The sequence below is a fragment of the Nannospalax galili genome, unplaced genomic scaffold, assembly GCF_000622305.1.
Source record: "Nannospalax galili isolate Female #2095 unplaced genomic scaffold, S.galili_v1.0 scaffold660, whole genome shotgun sequence".
NCBI classification, from domain to species: domain Eukaryota; kingdom Metazoa; phylum Chordata; class Mammalia; order Rodentia; family Spalacidae; genus Nannospalax; species Nannospalax galili.
Window position 1 is genome coordinate 340,747 of NW_008349073.1, and position 19,712 is coordinate 360,458.

The 19,712-nt window shown below is 39.6% G+C and overlaps 2 protein-coding genes across 3 annotated transcripts in view; one reads left to right on the forward strand and one right to left on the reverse strand.

Moving 5' to 3' along the window:
- The window catches only part of Ssmem1 (serine rich single-pass membrane protein 1), an 11,147-nt gene extending 5,001 nt beyond the window's left edge, over positions 1 to 6,146 (reverse strand). The window contains exons 1-2 of one of the 2 annotated variants that reach the window (XM_029570027.1): positions 6,064 to 6,146; positions 3,765 to 3,914 (exon numbers count right to left, since the gene is read on the reverse strand). In XM_029570027.1, coding sequence (XP_029425887.1) covers positions 3,765 to 3,791 — 27 coding nt within the window. In that variant the 5' untranslated portion in view covers positions 3,792 to 3,914; positions 6,064 to 6,146. Of the gene's footprint in view, positions 1 to 3,764; positions 3,945 to 6,063 lie in introns of those variants that run through there. The other variant, XM_008846343.2, reaches the window with a different exon arrangement.
- Positions 6,147 to 6,237: 91 nt separating this feature from the next.
- Tmem209 (transmembrane protein 209) overlaps positions 6,238 to 19,712 on the forward strand; it is a 40,690-nt gene continuing 27,215 nt past the window's right edge. The window contains exons 1-6 of the mRNA XM_008846344.3: positions 6,238 to 6,334; positions 7,126 to 7,262; positions 7,405 to 7,463; positions 8,816 to 8,947; positions 9,720 to 9,961; positions 14,894 to 15,095. Of these exons, the coding sequence (XP_008844566.1) occupies positions 6,332 to 6,334; positions 7,126 to 7,262; positions 7,405 to 7,463; positions 8,816 to 8,947; positions 9,720 to 9,961; positions 14,894 to 15,095 (775 nt within the window). The 5' untranslated portion in view covers positions 6,238 to 6,331. The remainder of the gene's footprint in view (positions 6,335 to 7,125; positions 7,263 to 7,404; positions 7,464 to 8,815; positions 8,948 to 9,719; positions 9,962 to 14,893; positions 15,096 to 19,712) is intronic.

Sequence of the window (19,712 nt, forward strand, 5' to 3'; positions counted from 1 at the left end):
TGGAATACTGGGCTAAAGTCAAGATCTAAATTTATGTGTAATAGTATGATCACAAATTAGCCAAAAACATTAAAAAAAGACTTTAAAGGACATATGTATGCAAGGGAACATACTCATAAAGCAAAGGTTGGCTTTAAGTGGGAAAACTGATTTTCTTTTCCCCTTGTGCTTTTTAAAAATTGTCTACAAAGAGGAAATATGATTTGTACAGCAAGTCAAACTTCTTTTAGGTTGAAAGATGCCATGCCTGGATTTAGTTACAGTATTTTAGTTTTTTAAAACTGGGTTTAATATAGCCCAACAGGCCTTGAACTCACCACATAGCCAAAAATGGCCTTGAACTTCTGATCCTGTCTCCTCTCCCAAGACCTGGGATTACAAGTGTATGCCACCACATCTGGCACCATAGTTTTGAAATTTCTAACAGCAAAAAGTCCCTGTCACTGTCCCATCACTTTTTCCATATTTCTAACGCAGTACTTCCCAATCTTTTTTTTCTCCTCTTGTTACAGTAACCATTCTCTAAATATCTTGAGATTGGAATGCTCTTTTAAGATAGTTTTAAAGACACTTTGGGACCCCATACATATTTTAAATTTAATATTTATAGAGAGAATTATTAAAAGACTGGACTTTGTAATCCTGTAAGTTAATAGTAGTTGGTTATGTCTACATAATCTGGAGTGATTTCTATTTTATTTTGTCTACTTTCCAATAATCTCATTTTCTGTAACGTGTGCTTTTGTAATTGAGGGGAGAAGGTGTTTAAGAATACTTATTACGTTATATTTCCACAGGGAACTTCCACACTTGATGTAAAATCAAAATATAACCACAAAATCAAAAGTAAGATTTTTCATTAAACTAAATGGAATCATAGGAAATGTGGTTACCAAAAGTATTTTATTAACTGTCCTGTGTGACTTAGTGAGTGAAAACAGCAGGGCAGGGCAGAAACAAGTAGGCTGTTGTCTATCTTTGTGCCACTCACCAATTCTGCCATCTTGCCATGCCACTTAATGCCTCCTTAGCTCAGATTCTGTATTTGCAAAATAATAATTTCAGACTAATATTGAAAAAATACCAGCACTAGCAGTCTGAATAAATGCTAAATAGATCAATTAAACAGAATATTTAGTCTCTGAAAACAAAAGGAAAAATACGTCTTTTAAAAAGTGACAGATCCAGAGAAAATCAGCATGTTCATGTTGGAGTGTAATTACTATCACATTTCCATCACACTCTTACTATTGCTTCAAGGTTTGTAAATAAATGCTTCTAGTTTAGCAGAGAAAATAAAGGAGTTCAAAGCGAGGGGGAAAGTCCATCCTCCTTGACTGGCTCTCACATGGTTTCTCAGACCTCAAATCTGGGACTCTTCAGAAGCAGCCAGTCAATTGTAGCTGCCACAAGGGCACAAAGCGAAAGGGACCTCTGAGGTAATTGAGGTTTTAATCAGCACTGAATAGGTTTAATTCCACATTTCAAACTATGCTTTGAAGTAAACAAATAACATGGCAGGAAATCTGGATTTGTTCTCCTAATGTCACTTTGTCACTAACTACTTGTGTGACATTAGACAAGACACTTAAGTTCCCTGGGCCTTATCACCCAAAAAAAAAAAAAAGTAGGGTGGATATTTTACTTGCCTACAGACAGAAAGTTGGACTACATGCTCTCCTGTGGTCCGCGAAGCTCAGCTCTATGACTCTAAATTGCTGATATAAGCAAGGGAACAAAAGAATAGCTTAGACCTTTTAAGGGTCTTCATGATGAAATTGCCAGTGATCAATTTCAATTTTTTGTTAATTTTCTAAAGTAGCTTTTCTTGCCAGGCCAAATTCAATATACTTAGCTAGGGAGTCTAAGACACATATAAGCTATCACTATTCTAATTCTCCTTTTGGCAAAGTATTTACCTTAAGAAGCATTTGGACTTCAGATAAAACTTCTTGGCCAGGAGACAGCGGGGGAAAGAATTTTTTTTATGATGATTATAATGGACTCAAACTGGCATAGACATAACAAAACTTCTCCACCCAGAGCTGATGCAGCACTCAATCTAGCTGACCACTGCTAGCCCGGGGCTCTGGCTGTAATGTTAAATGATAGTGGCTTGATTAACCATCAGCCTAGTATGAATGGCCAGACAGGATTCCATGTCAGCAATGTATAAGAGCTTGGTTGCTCAAAGTATGTTGAGGGCCACAATCTTGATAAAGCTTGGGCTAGGCCATTCCTAAGAGGGTGGCATTTTCTTTTGCTAATCTGTGACTAAGAATGCCGAATTTACACAATTGGGCTTGTTGGCGGTTGTGCTCATTCATTAAAGGAGTGCCAAACAGGGTCTCTGGACCCTTACCTGAATATCCAGCCACTCTTTCCAACCATTCTTCCCAGCCAACTAGTCCAGCTTTGGAAGACAAAAGAAAAATGAGGAAGAACCCAATATAGGGATGCTTTTGGAAGCCCTTGTCAAGAAACTCCAATGGACTCTCATATGAACATTTGAAAATTGTCCTGTTCTGACTTTTTTCTAGTTCCCTGTCTAGAACTTGTAATGCTAATTACTCTTGCCTTTACTTCTCCTTCACATCTCCCATTCATGGTTCAAGGACTTTCTTCTCCCCTTAGACACAAGAGTTACGCAATTTGGGAGTCTTTTAGATAGACCCACTGAAGGGGTACTCCAATTGCCTCACCCTGCATCCCTGTTCAGCATGGAAGAAGCCAGAGCGGTCAGCGTCCCTATTCCCTATTGGCAATTTGGGCAACCCCTTCAGAGGATGGTGTGATAAGAATAGGAGGTAGGAATTGGCTAGGCAGTTAGGGTAAAAAGACCCCAAAGAAATGTAGCCAGTTTCTTGGCTAAAAGTCAAAATGTCCTTGGGCCTGTTAGCAACATACTCTGTTCCAAGGCCAAAAATGTCAAAAAGATTTGGGAGCTTGTATCTAATCCTTAAAAGATTTTAGGGTTGCCTGTTCAGAGGAGGGAACGGTGGTGGGGAGGGAGTAGACATGGATTTGATCAAAACACCTTATATGCATGTATGAAATTCTCAATAAACTTTTTGTAAAATTTTTTTTAAAAATGCCGACTTTAGATCTGTTTATTTTAGCTCTGTATCTTATTCTTTGATGAAAATGCATTGCTTCATTCTAAAACCCCTCAAATCCTACAGCATGTCCTATCAATATGGCAAACATTTGTATCTTTGATTAGAAAATTACATGGCTGTAAGAAGGATTTGGAAGTTATTAACCAGTAGGGAAGTTTATCTCAGCATAATAGAGCATATGAACAAATTGCAAACAACCTAAATTTTCCACATTGCGGAATTTTTAGGCTGCAACCACAAGACAGAAAAAAGTTATACAATAAAAAGTGCTGCTGAGTGTCTATAACATGAGTAAATGTTTACAATATATGTTAAGTTTAAAGAGCAGGATATGAAAATATATGTAATATAAGGCTAGTCATGCAATGGCAAAGATGAAGAGATATACTGAGAAAAAAGCAGGGGGGAAATAGCCTAGAAGGGTTCTCCACAATTTTAACAGTGCTTATTTCTGTGAAATAGGATTAGAATGTTTTCAAATGATGTTCTTTATCCTTTTCAATATCTTTAGGGTCTCTGAAATGAGATTGCATCATTTTTAAAACTAAAAAACCTGTTTTCAAAGAACTTTCATCAAAATACAGAAAAATTATTTTATGAAAAACCTCATAAAGATAGTGTTTAAAATGAAAAAGCATATCCTACCCAGAGAGAAGCCCGAGAGAAGAACATCAGGACCAATATAATGAGGAAATACCAAAGCAGGAAGGAGCCTATTGTCCCACAGGAGTCATCTTTCCGGCACTCGTCTTGGCTTGGAATGGTAAAACCTAGAGGGATGGGGGGTGGGTCTACCTGCCAAAATAAAGAAAAAAGATCTCCCATGGTAGCTTCTTACTTAGAAAATAAGACATGCTCAAAGGAATGTGGGTGACTGGGAACTATTTTCCTCCATGACCTATGACAACTTCCCTAGCAACCTATTATGACATACACTGAAGCAACTGTTACAGGAACTGATAAATCTTGGATTTCTAGGATCAGAAGACTTATCTAAATACAGTTCCTTCTGTCTCAATCTTTTCTTTCTTTAAGTATTTAAGGTATTGGTTTTTAATCAGCCTCTTTTTTACGTATCATACCACTGTAAATTAACATACATAATTCTAAGGCCTTACAGACTGTATTATGGTTTCTAAAATTCAAGTGTTGATGCCTTCAGCCCCAATTTGTATCTGGAAATAAGAGGTAGTAAAGAGCAGGTGAGATGGCTCCGTGGATAAAAGGCCTTACTGCCAAGCCTGACAACATGAGGTCAATCCCTGGCCCCAACATGGTGGAAGGACAGTACGGACTCCCATCATAAGCTGAACTCTGACCTCTACACATTCACTACAGCCCACACATTCACTTGCATACCCATACTTACAGGCATACACACACCCACATAAAATCAATGTCATTTAAAAAAAAACATTTTTAAGAAGTAATGAAGTCTCAGTCAAGTCATAAGGGTGGAGCCTTGATCCAGTTAGTGCCCTCATAAGGAGAGGAAAAGACACCAGGGATTCACCAGCCAGGTAAAAATAAGGCAATAAAAAAGGATGAAATGAGACCAATGGCACAGGCCTCAGGAGAAACAACCATGGGGACAACTTGGTCTTCGACTTCCATCTTCCCAAACTATGAGGGAAAAAAGCCATGTCTGTTTTTTAAACTATCTCTGACATCTTTTTGAAGGGAGCAACCCTATTTCTGGGATATTTTGTTACGGTATCTCTAATACATAATGGCAACTATCAAATTCAGTTGACAAATGTTCTTTTTTTTTAAACTTATTTTTATTTTATGTGTATGTGTGTATTGCCTGCATGTAGATAAGTGCACCTGTGTCATGCAATGCCCATGGAGGACAGAAGAGGCTGTCGGGTCCCCTGAGACTGGAGTTACAGCCAGTTGTTGGCTGCCATGTGGGTGCTGGGATACGAACCCCGGTCTTCTGCAAGAACAGTCAATGTTCTTAACCGCTGAGCCATCTCTCCAGCACCCAAATGTTCTTTTGTAAGCCTTGAATAAATGCACAATAATTTATAGATTACATAAGAGGAGGAAACAGTGCCAGTTGAGGTGGCTTACACCTTTGAGGCCAGCCTGGTCTACATAGTGAGTTCCAGGCCCGCTGTGCCTGTGGCTAAGGGAGACCCTGTCTCAAAGAAGACACCAACCCCCCATCCCACTCCCCCCATACAGTAACCCACCAGGCTTCAGGAGCAATACCATAATGAAACTTCATCTTGTTTAACTTTGTAATTACCTTAGAAAAAAATATTTACTCATGGAACTTACATGAAGCAGTAACACACTGGCTTACTGTGGCATGAGTTAATATTATTATGGGCCACACTTTTCTAAATGGAATGAGTGCCCAGGCTTAGTGTCACCGCCCCCAGAAAGCTCTCCCAGAGCTGAGACTGAACTGGATATGACTTCTCCAGGCTTCCTGCTTCCCACCTCACCCACCCGTGGTCTACACAGGCAGAGCTCCTATAACAATAACCAGGGACCTATAATTTTCCATATTCCATGCCTGGCTCAGTGGCACATTGTAAGTACTTGCACTTTTAAGTAAAACGAAACTCAACACTCTGGACTCCATAAACTCTCAGTAATTTTTTTTTCAAAGAATATTCAGGGCCAAACATGGTTTTGGTTGTTTTTTAACCTCAATACGACTAGCTTCAATAAAACAGGTTGTTTTTACTTCCTACTGCTGCATCCTCATCACATGAATATTTGGGAATTTACATTGGGTCAGAACAGTTGGAGGAAAAACATTTTAACACAGGGAAAAGAAACACTTTGTCCTTGCTCATCAGGTCTGGACACACCACACACTCTTGTACCCTACAAGCTAAATAAGATCTGCTGAAAAATGCCGGTCCATAAGGGTCCTAAGGAAACGAAAATTAACAATATACAAAATTCAGCTCGTTACAGCCATTACTTTTTCTAAGGGTTCAGAACCTGGTCTGAATTTTGCTGCTCATCTTTCTCCCAGCAGCAGAGGAGGAGCCACAAATCCGCCGGCGTTTCCCTGGCAACGACGAGCCCCCGTCCCTCTGCCTCCCTCTCCTTCTCGCGAGAAGAGACGGCCCAGAACTTCCGATAACTATAGCGCCCCCGCCCCGCAGCCAGCCCGCCACAGACTTAGCCTCGGCTTCACGCATGCGCAGTAGAGAGTGGCGCGAGCCCGCGGCTTCCGGCTGAGGAACATGGTGCGTTTTCGGGGTCGTCTTTGTGCTTCCTGGAGGTGGAGTCCACGCGGTCTCCGAGAGTTTCACACCTAAAGATGTGCCTGGGGTTCTCCAAGGGAGGATGTGGCCAGGAGTGCTCCGCTTGTAGTGGAGGGGAGGAAAGAAACAAGAAGTGTTTCGAGTTTGTGGCCAGGGAGGGAAGCGGCGGCCGGAGTTTTGGCGCGGGGCTGGATGGCGGGAAGGACACCAGTCTGTCGCGTAGGATGCGACTCCCTGGTGCTTAATATGGCAGTGATTGCAGAGCTGAGTCTAGCAAAACAGAAGATATTCCCGATGTACCCGAACAGTGCACACGTTCCCCGCCTTTCCGCCTGTCCTTTCACACTTGTCCCAGCACCCGTAGAGTCTTAAGAGTATGTCATCACCAAAAAGAGATCCCTGGCCTGTATCAGTCCGTGTGCAGAGTGAGAGTTTGACACAAGAGTGGCAAAACTTATAATCTTGAGTTTCTTAACCCTTAGTGTAGACCTTGTAGCGTAATCGAGTCAAAGACAAAACTCTGCAGACTTAACCATTCGCTGGGAACAGTAAATTGTTCTCCGAAATAACCAACCAGTTCTCTGTTCATTGCTACCAAAGAAGGCATAATTTTAGAATTCCCTTTTCATATACTAGTATTAAAATGAAAAGAAAAGGTTTCTATAAGACATTTTAAAGAGGAAAAAGCTGTGTGGTTGTTACTTTATAAAAAACACTATCTTGGTTTCTTAAAAGTTTCCATTAATTCCTGTGGTTTTTTTGCTTTTAAATAGATGCAAGGAGATGTAAGCCCCAGTGCTTCCCTTATTGACAGAACCATCAAGATGAGAAAAGAAACAGAAGCTAGGAAAGTGGTTTTAGCCTGGGGATTGCTAAACGTGTCCATGGCTGGGATGATTTATACTGAAATGTAAGTTAATCAGCCAGGAAGTGAAAATACAACTACATATGTATATATATAAAATTTTTTTTTCTCCCCCACTGTATTTTGTTGTTTGTGGTGGTGGTGATTTTTTTTTTAGTGAATTGAAAAGCCTTTCTAATTTTTTCAGGACTGGAAAGTTGATTAGTACATATTATAATGTGACATACTGGCCCCTCTGGTATATTGGTAAGTAATTAATTTTTGCTGTGATTTAGATTTACTACCAATACTTGCTCACTGGTTTAATTCAGCTTCATATTTATTCCTTCGTTCAAACAAATAGTGAGTACCTCTCTGTTCCCCAAGCCAGGCGTATAGCAGGGAAGTACCAAGGTAAAAATCCTCTCATGGAAAGAAGATTCTAGCAGGAGGATTGCTTCAAGTTTGAGGCCAGCCTGTTATATATAGTGAAACCGTGTCTCAGAAAGCAAGATGTGGTGGTACACATCTGTAGTCGAAGTACTTGGCAGGTGGAAGAAGAATCAGGAATTCAAGGCCAGCTCTTGAGACCCTGGCTCTAAGTAAATAAAGTTAATAAACAGTACAGTTCTGGGTAATTAGGAGTTCTAGGAAAAAAACTCAAGCTGAGAAGTGAATGCTTTTCCAGTTTCTTTGTTCTTCCTTCCTTTGCCTACTCTTCCATAATCCTTGGATCTAAGGAGCCCAGGGATGTTAACGTAAATTTCATAGTCTATACCCATTAAAATCTATCATGGGAACTGATATGGCAAGTGGAGGATCAAGCAAGGAGTTTGGAATCTACAGGCCTGAGTTAGAGTTGTGGCTCACAAACATGCTGGGTACTCATCTAAAATTCACTTGGCTTATCCGTGACTAATATTAAAATGAGGGTGAGAATATTTATTGTCCAGATCATAAGAATTAGTAGTAGTTTAAAACCCACTAGTAAGTACCGTACACCTAATAGGTGCTCATTAAGTATAGCTATTGTTGAGGAATAAAAGACTGGTTTTTGTTTTTTGATGTTAATTTGCTCTGTATGGAAGGGTTTTTATGCCCCAATCCCAGCTTCACCCCAACCAGTTGCTGAGGCTGGAACCAGGACTTTCCTGCCTTTTATTTATTATTATTATTATTATTATTTTAATGTGTCTGAGTGTATTGCCTGTATGTGTGTGCACGCACCCATGTCATGCAGTGCTGCAGAGGTCAGAAGAGGGCTTCGAATTCCCCTGGAACTGGAGTTAAGGATGGTTCGAAGCCGCCATGTGGGTGCTGGGAATTGAACCAGAGTCCTCTGCAAGAGCAGTCAATGCTCTTAACTGCTGAGCCATCTCTCCAGCCCCCTTCCCGTCTTTTAAAACATAAATTGGGGCTAGTGAGATAAGACACTTCCCACCAAGCCTAACAGCCCAAGTTCAACTCCCAAAACCCACATGGTAGAAGGAGAGAACCAACTTCTACAAGTTGTCTGTTGACTTCCACATGATACACCTGTGCCCCATCACACACAGATAAATAAATGTAAAACATTAATAAATAAAAGTTCATAATAATGAATTGTTGTTCCCTTCCAGAGCTTGCCCTTGCATCTCTTTTCAGTCTTAATGCCTTATTTGATTTTTGGAGATACTTCAAATATACTGTGGCACCAACAAGTCTGGTCGTTAGCCCTGGACAACAAACACTTTTAGGGCTGAAAACAAGTGGTAAGTGCAAAGCCATGGAGGAGGTTGGTGATAAATTTTTTTTAGTTTTCTCTTTTCATAGACTCAGCTAGAAGAGACTTCTAAGGCCAGCTGGTTCAACTGTAGTAAGCAAAAAATAAGAACTTGTCATATGATCGATGATTACCATTGTTATTTGTATAAATTGAGTGGAACTATAACCAACCGCCTCATGAAAATATGTTTTTACTGTTCAGATAAAGTAAAATAACTTGCTGCATTGGCAACTTAATATTTTGAAAATTGTGAAATGGTAAATAGATAACTTGTTTTTTAGTACTAACACTTCATGTGATTTGAGTTCCTTAATCTGTTCTAATTTTATTTACAGTCTGAAGGCTGAGGGAAGAAGATCTTATGGTCAGTGCTAGCCTGAGCTACATAACAGAGCCCAATTATTGATTTATTTATTGGTCTTTTTGAGACAGGGTCTTTCCTCTCATGTTCTTGCCTATTGAGCTGGCCTGGAACTCGATTATGTAGCCTCAGCTGACCTGGAATGCACTATGTAACCCAGACTGGTCTTGAGCTCCCATGATAGATTTTAATGGGTATAGACGAAATTTATGTTAACATTCCTGAGCTCCTTATACCCAAGGATTAAAGGTGTATGCCCTCACTCCTGACTAGAGCCCAGTTTTTTAATGAGTTTTTTAAAATTTAAACATCTGTTTTGTGTGTGTGTCTGTGTGTGAGAGAGATTTTATTTATTTATTTATTTATTTATTTATTTATTTATTTATTTTCCTTCTAGTTGTACAGCCCACTCCTCCACGTGATCTGGCAGCCACCCAAATCCCTCCCTCTCCAACTTCCCCTTCAATTCAAGGTCAGAGTGTATTAAGTTATAGCCCATCTCGTTCACCCAGCACCAGTCCCAAGTTTGCCACCAGCTGCATGACTGCATACAGCCCTCAATTGCAAGGACTCTCTTCAGGTGGTGGAGGTTCCTACAGTCCTGGAGTGTCCTACTCACCAGTCAGTGGTTATAATAAGGTAATGACTCTTTTTGTTTGGCCAGTAACATTATTTTAGAATTGGGAGATACAGAAAAATGACCCAGTGAGTCAGAACTTTGCATTTAATTGATGAGGAAACTGAGGAACAATGGGTTTTCTGAATCACCCATTTAAGAGCCAAGAATAGAAACCAAGTTTCCTGGCACCTGTTAAAAGTTCTTTAAATAGCATCTTAAAATTGAAAGAGAAAAAAATTTAGCACCTTCAACAATAATAAAGTACGAAGATTCCCATCTAGTTTGTGCAGCCTTGAAAATCATTTGAGTTTCTTTTATTCATGCTTGCTCTCCCCTTTTGCTTCTGTATGTGAAGGCTTCATTTTCCCTGATAGAAATAAACACTTTTGAACCTTGCTGCTGTGTCTTTGCTAAAACCTGAGATTGATGTGGAGTTTGCTTCTCAAGCTTGGACACTTGCTGTGGCATGAGAAGTCTTCATTTTAAATTCTGTAGCAATCGTAGCCTTTGCTCTTGTATTCCTGTCTATTACCAACAGAATTGTGTAGGTTGAAATTTGAACGCTTGAAGCAGAAGGCCCCAAGCGAGGCACCAGAAGAGGAATGGTCATGTTGAAAGCTCTGGTTACTGTGCTGGACTAACATCTCTGTGGCTTCCCATTAGAAGATAGCCTAGAATGAAACCAGTACAGTCTGTCCTTCCCTTTGTACATACTTTTTAAACTTGAAACTCCATGCAGCATTACACAGTGTTAAAATTAATTTTGGCAGGTAATAGGATTTTTTATTTAATTTTTATTTTATGTGTACGAGTATATTGCCTGCATGTATGTGAGTGCACCTGTGTCGTACAGTGCTGTGGAGGTCAGAAGAGGGCTTTGGATTCCTCTGGAACTGGAGTTAAGGACAGTTCGTAGCTGCCATGTGGGTGCTGGGAATCGAACCCGGGTCCTCTGCAAGAGCAGTCAGTGCTCTTAACTGCTGAGCCATCTCTCCAGCCCCAGTTGTAGAATTTTTAAACTTTTGTAGACATTAAATGTTAGGAAAAAAGTCATAATTCATAAACTACATGTTAGCGTGGCTTTTTAAAATCATTTTCACAAGTGCTGTATGATCATTATAGGAAATGAGAAAAGGACAGTCCTACTATTCAAAGTAATCATTAATGTCTACTTGCTCACATAGCTTGATCACATGCATATTTAAGTTATTTTCATTTTTTCTTTTTTTTTGTCTCCTTTGTGTTACTTTCAGCTTTAAAAAATTACTAACTTGTACCAAAAAGCTAGGTACATAAAATTCTTGATAAATTTAGAGAGGGGTATTGTAGCATGCCAGAAGAATGGTACTGATTACATTAACAAAAAATGTACAGGTGTGTTCATATTAGTCAGGTATGGTGGTGCAAACCTTTAATCCTGGCATATAGGAGGTGAGGCAGGTGGACCTGAGTGAGTTCAAGACCAACTTGGTCTACTTATCAAATTTCAGCCCAGCTGGGGCTACATAGCAAAATCCTGTTTAAAAAAATGATACTCATTTTACTAGTCTTGATGATGAAATTAATTTTTTTATAAATCTCTGCCAAGAAAAATGAGGACAGTCATCTATTAGAACTTCACGTTTATTTCTTATAAAGCCACTGACATAAAACAAGAATTATTCATTACTCCCTTTTCTTTTGGTTTTGCTGTTTTAGTTTTTTCTCGTTATTTTCGGGTCTGGCCTGGAACTTGCTATGTAGACCAACCTGATCTTGAACTCACAGAGATCTGCCTACCTCTCTACCTCTCAAGTGCTGGGATTAAAGGTTTGTGCTACCTGGCCTGGGTTTGGTTCTTTGTTTTTCAACAGTTACTTATTTATTTGTGTATGGCAGGGAAGCATATAGGACATGGCACTCATGTGCAGGTCAGAGGACAGCCCGCAGGAGTTGGTTCTTTTCTTTGACTGTGTGGATCGCAGGGATTGAACTCAGGTTATCAGGCTTGGCAGGTGTCTTTGCCTGCTGGGTCATCTAGCTGTGCTTCTTTTGGGCCTTTATCTGCTGACTTCTTTTTTCCCTTTAGGTTGCTATTCAGCTATGGAATTTTTTTTTTTTTTTTAACTTTTTTTTTTTAGTGTGTATACATGTAGGTAGGTAAGGTAGGTAAGTGCACCCATGTCATGCAATGCCCTCAGAGGTCAGAAGAGGCTGTTGAATCCCCTGGGACTGGAGTTACGGATAGTTGTTAGCTGCCATGTGGGTGGGTGCTAGGATTTGAACCCTGGTCTTCTGCAAGAACAACCAGTGTTCTTAACCACTGAGCCATCTCTCCAGCCCCCAGCTATGGAATTTTTAAAGCTCCACATTTGTGAAAGGTTTTTTTTTGTTTTGTTTGGTTTGGTCTTTTTTGAGACAGGATCTCCCTGTAGCCCCAGCTGACCTGCCTGGGACTCAATATGTAGACCAGTCTGGCCTTGAACTCACAGAGATCCGCTTGCCTCTGCCTCATAAGTGCTGGGATTAAAAGCGTGTGCCAGCATGCCCAGCCAAATGTTTTTTATAAAGATTTATTTTTATGCTTATGCCACACATATGCAGGTTACCCTCAAGAGACCAGAAGATAGCATTGGACACCCTGGAGTTACAGGTGGTTGTGAGCTGCCTAATATAGGTGCTAGGACCCCAAACCCCATTTTCTATAAGAGCAGCAAGTACACTTCACTGCTAAGCCGTCGCTTCAGTCCCAAGTTTTAAATTTTTAATGGTCATATCTGCTTATCTTCTTGGATTTTTTTAAGTTATATTAAATCTTAATTATCATGGGGTCTTTTGGGGGTATTCCTTCCCCTTAGTCTGTCCCTTTTAGTTCTGTATATAGCAGTTCCTAGGCCAGAGAGATGGTTCAGTGAGTAAAAGAATTTGTAAGCCCGATGGCTCGGGCTTTCCACACATGCCATAGTGCATGTGTCATGGGCATACTTCATTAATAAGCAATTAATAAGAAAAAATTCTTAAATTCTTATATATTAAGTAAACATTTAAAGTAGTAATGTTAATGATGAGTGTATACCAAAATCAATACCCTGTCCTCTTCTGAAAGGAACATAATTTTGAGTAACATTTTCATTTAATAGATGTGAATAATTGTTTTGGTGGTTTTCTTTTTTTGGACAGGGTCTCCTGTAGCCTCAGCTGGCCTGTATCTTACTATGTAGACCAGGTTGGCCTTGATCTCACAGAGATTTGCCTGCCTCTGCCTCCTAAGTGTTGGGATTAAAGATGTGTGGCCGGCATATGAATAAGTATTTTGAAAGGTCATGTTCTTTGGACAGATAATTCCAGTTTGAGGAATCTATCCTTTAAAAAGCCATAAAGAGCTGGCAAGATGGCTCATCAGGTAAAGGCACTTGCCACTAAGCATGAGAACTGAGTTTGATCCCTAGGACCCACACGGTAGAAAGAAAACTGACTCTACAAAGTTGTCCTCTGACTGCTACAACGCACACATGCACACTGCTACAACGTACACACGCACACATGCACAAAGTTTTAAAAATTAGAAAAAGAAAGCTATCAAAACACACACACACACACACATATATAAAATGGGGTGGGGGGCCGTAAAAGCCATCAAAAAATCAAGCAAAGCCAGGCATGGTGGTTCACACCTTTAATCCCGGCACTTGAGGCAGAGGCAGGTGGATCTCTGTGAGACTGAGGCTGGCCTATCTGCCAAGCAAGTTTCCTGTCTTAAACAAATGAAACAACAACAAAAAATCCAAGCAAAGATTTCTGTACAGTGATGTTCATAATGTTACTTACAGCAGCCAAAAATTGGAAAAATCTAAATGTTCAGAATAAGCAAATATAAAAATAAATGTTTTATTTTGTGAATGTCTTCCTATAGGGATTATAGACTGTATTGTAATTTATGCTGGTCAGTGGCGGTGGCAAGTCTCATGTAGCCCAGGCTGGCCTAAATTCAATGTAGCTGAGGATGAACTTGAATTCTTTGTCCTCCTGCCTCCACCTCTCAGGTACTGGGGTTGGGACATGTGCAACCACAGTTGGCTTTGTGTACATTTTAAAGATTGAAAAATACCCAAGATATCTGGATGTGGTGGTGCACGCCTTTAGTCCCAGCACTCAGGAGGCAGAAGCAGGCAGATCTCTGTGAGTTCAAGACCAGCCTGGTCTACATAGTGAGTTCCAGGCCAGCTGGGGCTACAGGGAGATCTTGTCTCAAAAAGACCAAAAAAAGAAAAATACCCAGGATATAAAAAAACTATATTTCAGTGCTAAGATTATAATATTACTGTTTTCTTCATGCTTTAAATAAAATATTTGTGTTTCTTTGAATTTTTTTTTTTTTTTTTTTGGTTTTTGAGACGGGGTCTCTCTGTAGCCCCAGCTGTCCTAGAACTCACTAAGTAGACCAGGCTGACCTTGAACTCACAGAGATCCGCCTGCCTCTGCCTCCCGAGTGCTTGGGATCAAAGGCATGCATCACCATGACTGGTGGAATTTTTTTTTTTTTTATGTTTAAAAATTTGTATTTTATTTGTTATGCATGTGTATATATGGTGTGTGGGGTTGGTGCTCATGCCGTGTTGCGTGTGGAAGTCAGAGAACAACTTTCTGGAGTCAGTTCTCTCCTTCCATCTTTACATGAGTCCTAGGACTCAAACTCAGGTCATCAGGCTTGCATGGTTGGGTGGCAAATACCTTAACCTGGTAAGCCATCTTTTGGGTCTCTGATTTGTTGTTATTTTTAGACAGGGTCTTAAATAGCCTAGACTGGCCTCAAATTTGTGTGGCTGAGGCAGGTCTTGAACTCATGATCGTCCTGCTTCCACCTTCCGCGTGCTAGGATTATAGGGTTAGGTTGTGTATATTACTTTTTAAAAGTCAAAAATAAATACATAAATTTCAGTTGAAGTAAAATGACATTATTTCATTTTGTGCAGCTGGCCAGCTTTAGTTCCTCTTCTTCATCTCCATACCCCACCACTGTGGGCCCTATGGAGAGCAGTGGATTGAGATCTCGCTACCGTTCCTCACCTACGGTCTATAACTCACCGACTGACAAAGAGGACTACATGACAGACCTGCGAACTTTGGACACTTTTCTTAGAAGTGAAGAAGAGAAACAGCACAGAGTTAAGCTGGGTGCGCATATTTTATTTGTATCTAATGTACATATTTTTGTTGTTCTTTCACACTATTCTTAAACTATTATTAGAACTCTGAAATTTAGGAGGTAAAATAGAACTGAACTGGGAAATCTTGAATCTTTCTCTGTAGTAAATTTGAAAGCCCTTTCGTGTAAATAGAATTTCCCTAAATTGAAGGTATACATGTTTTGAAGCAATGCATAGCAAAGCTCTTTCAAATGATAGCTGCCTCTTCTCAGCTAGTCTTTCAGAAGGCTGGTGTTTAAGGCATCATGAGAAAAAGGCATGTATTGCCCCCAAATGTGCTGCTGATTTTTTTATATAACATCTTAAAATTTGTCTCTTAATATTTCTTTAAAGCTGATAGTTTACCTTGGGAAGCAGTGTTAGCAAGTCTTAATCTATTTAGGGTGGATTTGATTATTACAAAGTCAATTATTTGAAACCAAATTAGGTTATTGAATTGAGTAATGATTTTCCCCCTCAGGAACTTTCACAGAAAGCACATTAGGTGCAAAAGCATGGCTATGGTGAGGAAGCCAAGTTATTGGAGCATGGCTCTTTGTGTCGCTTGAAATCTCTCTAGGGGTTTTAAATTTAATTCTGCCTAAAAGTGCCACAAATGTCAAAGAAACAAATCAATATTATCTTGTTATTTTTTTCCTTTTTGAAATTTTGAAATATTTGAAATTAGCTGAAATTACTGAGTATAGACAGAGAACAGCTGGTACACATCTTGTGATTTTCAGATTTTTCTGCGTCTTTATTTTTTCTTTCACATTTAGTATCATTATTGATGTTGTGTTATTGCTGTTGCTTTTCATTGTCGTGCCTGACAAGACCTAGTTATCTTCATTTCCTCCTAAGTTAATTATAGTGTGCTTAGAGATTCTGGCCTATGTTTATTAATGTCGGGGTTTCTCTTTTTGTGTAGGGAAGGCAGATTTTTTGGCAGATTAAAAAGAATACATAGTCCAGATTCTGGTCTGTATCTCTTTTGTGTGGTATGTCTTTGTCTATTCCTATAATTTTTTTATTTATTTATTTTTTTTTTTTTGGTCTTTTTGAGACAGGGTCTCCCTGTAGCCCCAGCTGTCCTGGAACTCATAAAAAGAATTTTTATTATTATTATTATTTTTTTAGTGTATGCATATATTGCCTGCATGTAGGTAAGTCCACCGTGTTGTGCACTGCCTGAGAAGGACAGAGGAAACTGTTGGATCCCCTGGAACTGGAGTTACGGACAGCTGCTAGCTGCCATGTGGGTGCTAGGATTCGAACCTAGGTCTTCTGCAAGAACATTCAGTGTTCTTAACCGCTGAGCCATCTCTCCAGCCCACTAATCCTATACTTCTAACCACTCTGTGTTTTCAGGTTTTAGGTAATTAGGTATTTTGCACAAATTAATAAATAATATTTTGTGCAAACCTACTCTCAGACTACATAAATGTCTTGTTATTTACCAAAATGTAGTGCTACTTTTAACATCTTTTTAAAATTTTTTAGTTTGTTCTAATGGGGACTTTTTGTTTTTCTGTTTTTGAGACAGAATCTTGCTATTAAGTAAGCTCAGGCCAGCCTGGAACACACTCTATAATCGAGGCTTATCTATGAGTCCTAGGATTGCAGGCAGCTATGGGGACTTCATAATTGTATCATTCCATCTATGTTTGTCCCCATTTGTGTGGGAGAGGTTCCTGTGTATGCAGGTACTAGATGCAGGAATTTCCCTCAGGTGCTAGTCACCTTGTGTTTATTTGAGGCAGGGTCTCTTAATGACCTGGAACTCACCAGGCTGCCAGCTACCAGCCCCAGGACTCCACCTGCTCTACCTCTCTAGCACTGGGATTACAAGCACAGGTCATTATGCTTGACTTTTTGTGGGGGTTCTTGGGATGAAATTCATGCCCTCATGTTTGAGTAGCAAGCACTTTACAACTGAGCCATCTCCCTAGCCTCATATATTTCTTATTGTGATGAAATTTATGTAAGATTTACCATTGTAACCTGTTTGTTTGTTTTGATTTGTTTGAGACAAGTCTCAACTATGTAGCCCTGGCTGGCATAGAACTCACTATGTAGACCAGGCTGGCTTCAGACTCACAAATCCTCTTGCCTGTCTGGAGTGTTGGGATTAAGGGTGTGCACCACGAAGCCCAGCCCCGAATTTCACACTTGAAACTGCTGAGTGTGATGGCTTATATCTTTAGTCCTAGCACTCGGGAGGCAGAGGCAGGTGGATCTCTGAGAGTTGAGGCTAGTCTACATAGCAAGTTCCAGGTCAGCCATTGTTAGAAAGTGAGACCCTGTCTCAAAAAAAGAAGCATTAAGTATGAAATTCAGTAAATAGTAATAATAAGTGTATCCACATCATTATGCAACCAGCTTTTACATTTGTTGTCATTCTATAAGACAAAGCTTTTCTTACCACTATGTCATTTATTTTAGAAACTTTATTTTTTCCGCCACTCTATTTTTTTAATTTATATATTAATTTTTTAAAACTTTTATTTATTATTTTTATTTTGTGTGTATGAGTGTATTGCCTGCATGTAGGTAAGTGTACCCGTGTCGTGCAATGCCCGTGAGGACAGAAGAGGATGTTGAGTCCTCTGGAAGTGGAGTTATGGACAGTTGTTAGCTGCCATGTGGGTGCTGGGATTTGAGCCTGGGTCTTCTACAAGAACAACCAGTGTTCTTAACCACTGAGCCATCTCTCCAGCTCCTATATATTAATTTTTTTACTATTATTTATTATTGTGTATTGAGGGGCACCTGGGCCATTGCATGCATGTGGAGCTCAGAGGACCACTTTGTGGAGTTGATTCTCTCCTTGTCTCTACATGGGTTCCAGGGATTGAATTCGGGCTGCCAGGCTTGCACAACAAGCACCTTTACCCACTGAGCCATCTTGCCAGCCCAGTAAGTTTATTTTGATGGTTGCATTGTCCAAGATTCAGCTAGTGAGATCCTCTTTAAAATGGTACCTGAACTCTTTCTGCCATTCTTGGAGCATTGTCCTGTCTGCCTGCACGCCATCTTCACATTCCTCCCCACTCTCTAGAACCACAAAATAGTCTAGGCTCCTGTATTCACCCTGACTGGCTCTGGAGTCATTCTATTTTTCCTGAATCCTGATTCTTTTTTAGGAGAATCTGAGTATGCTGTTGTACTGAGGTACTCTATTTTAGGCCTTTATAGCATGCAGGTAGCAAATAGTCTATATTGGTACTTCCAATTCCATACTCACAACTCATTTTTTCAGTGGCAAGAACTTAGGCACTTGTTCACAGTCATTCACACTCATTCACGCTCATTCACAGTCTCCATCTTTTATACACACCCACACTTTTGAAAATCAGTTTGTAGGCCTTATGACACTTCATCCCTCAATATTTCACGTGTGTCCTCTGAAAACAAGGACAGTTCCCTTGTATCTTCAGTATGATCGTAATACTTGAGATACTGCTGTTACTCAGGCACATCAATACAGCTGACCCAGTAATGACCTTTATAACTTCTTTTTCTTTTTTTGATGCAGGATCCAGTCAGGGATCACATACTACATTTATTGTACTTGTTTTGCCTTCTTTAATCTAGAACATGTGTACATGCACTTGTGCGTCTTTATGTCATTAACATTTTGAACAGGTCAGGCTATTATGCAAATTTGGATTTGTCTGATCATTTTCTCATCAACTTCAAGTATTTCTAGTTACAGTTCAGTGATATGTCTCAGTGTATTACATCAGGAGATACATGGTACCATGGTCAAGATGATAGAAGCAGGTTTCTCTGTAATAGTCTTCCATTTGTTTCCTGTTCCTCAGCAACCTTTCCTCCAGTGAACCACCATTGAGCTTGCTTGAATGGATTTGTGCAGGATGGTTGCAAAATGGAGACTCTGTAATGAAAATTTCTTTGACATTTAATGACTTGGCATTCTTGTGTAAAGAACAGCCTCATTTTTATCTCTCAGCCCAGTTTAGTCACTTTGGACTTAAAGTGTAGCTGTGTCTAAACTTGTTTAAATCAGTTGATTGTATTAAGCCCGGTGACTTGTCATTTCCATTTTTCAGTTTTAATTCTCAAATATACCTCATTTTTAATAAAGTACCTTATTTCAGTCTTTTGTTCAGAGTTTTCCTATCTCAGTGATGTTAAACCCACTTTTTCATTTTGTCCAATAATTGAGTTGTCTGAAGTTCTTGGAAGCTAAATACTTACACTTCTGCTATGTTGACTTTTATGTTTAAAGTCGCATTTTCTAGTGATTTGTGTAATTTTTGTTGTTTTGATAAATAAAATGTTCACCTTTCAATTTTAACAATGCTTTGTCTAGTCTGAGCCTCACTCCATCCGTTTTGTATTTAACTTTATCAGGTACCCAAGGAGTATCTTGGATCTTGAGCTAACTTAAGCACTTCTGCTATGTTGACTTTTATGTTTAAAGTCGCATTTTCTAGTGATTTGTGTAATTTTTGTTGTTTTGATAAATAAAATGTTCACCTTTCAATTTTAACAATGCTTTGTCTAGTCTGAGCCTCACTCCATCCGTTTTGTATTTAACTTTATCAGGTACCCAAGGAGTATCTTGGATCTTGAGCTAACT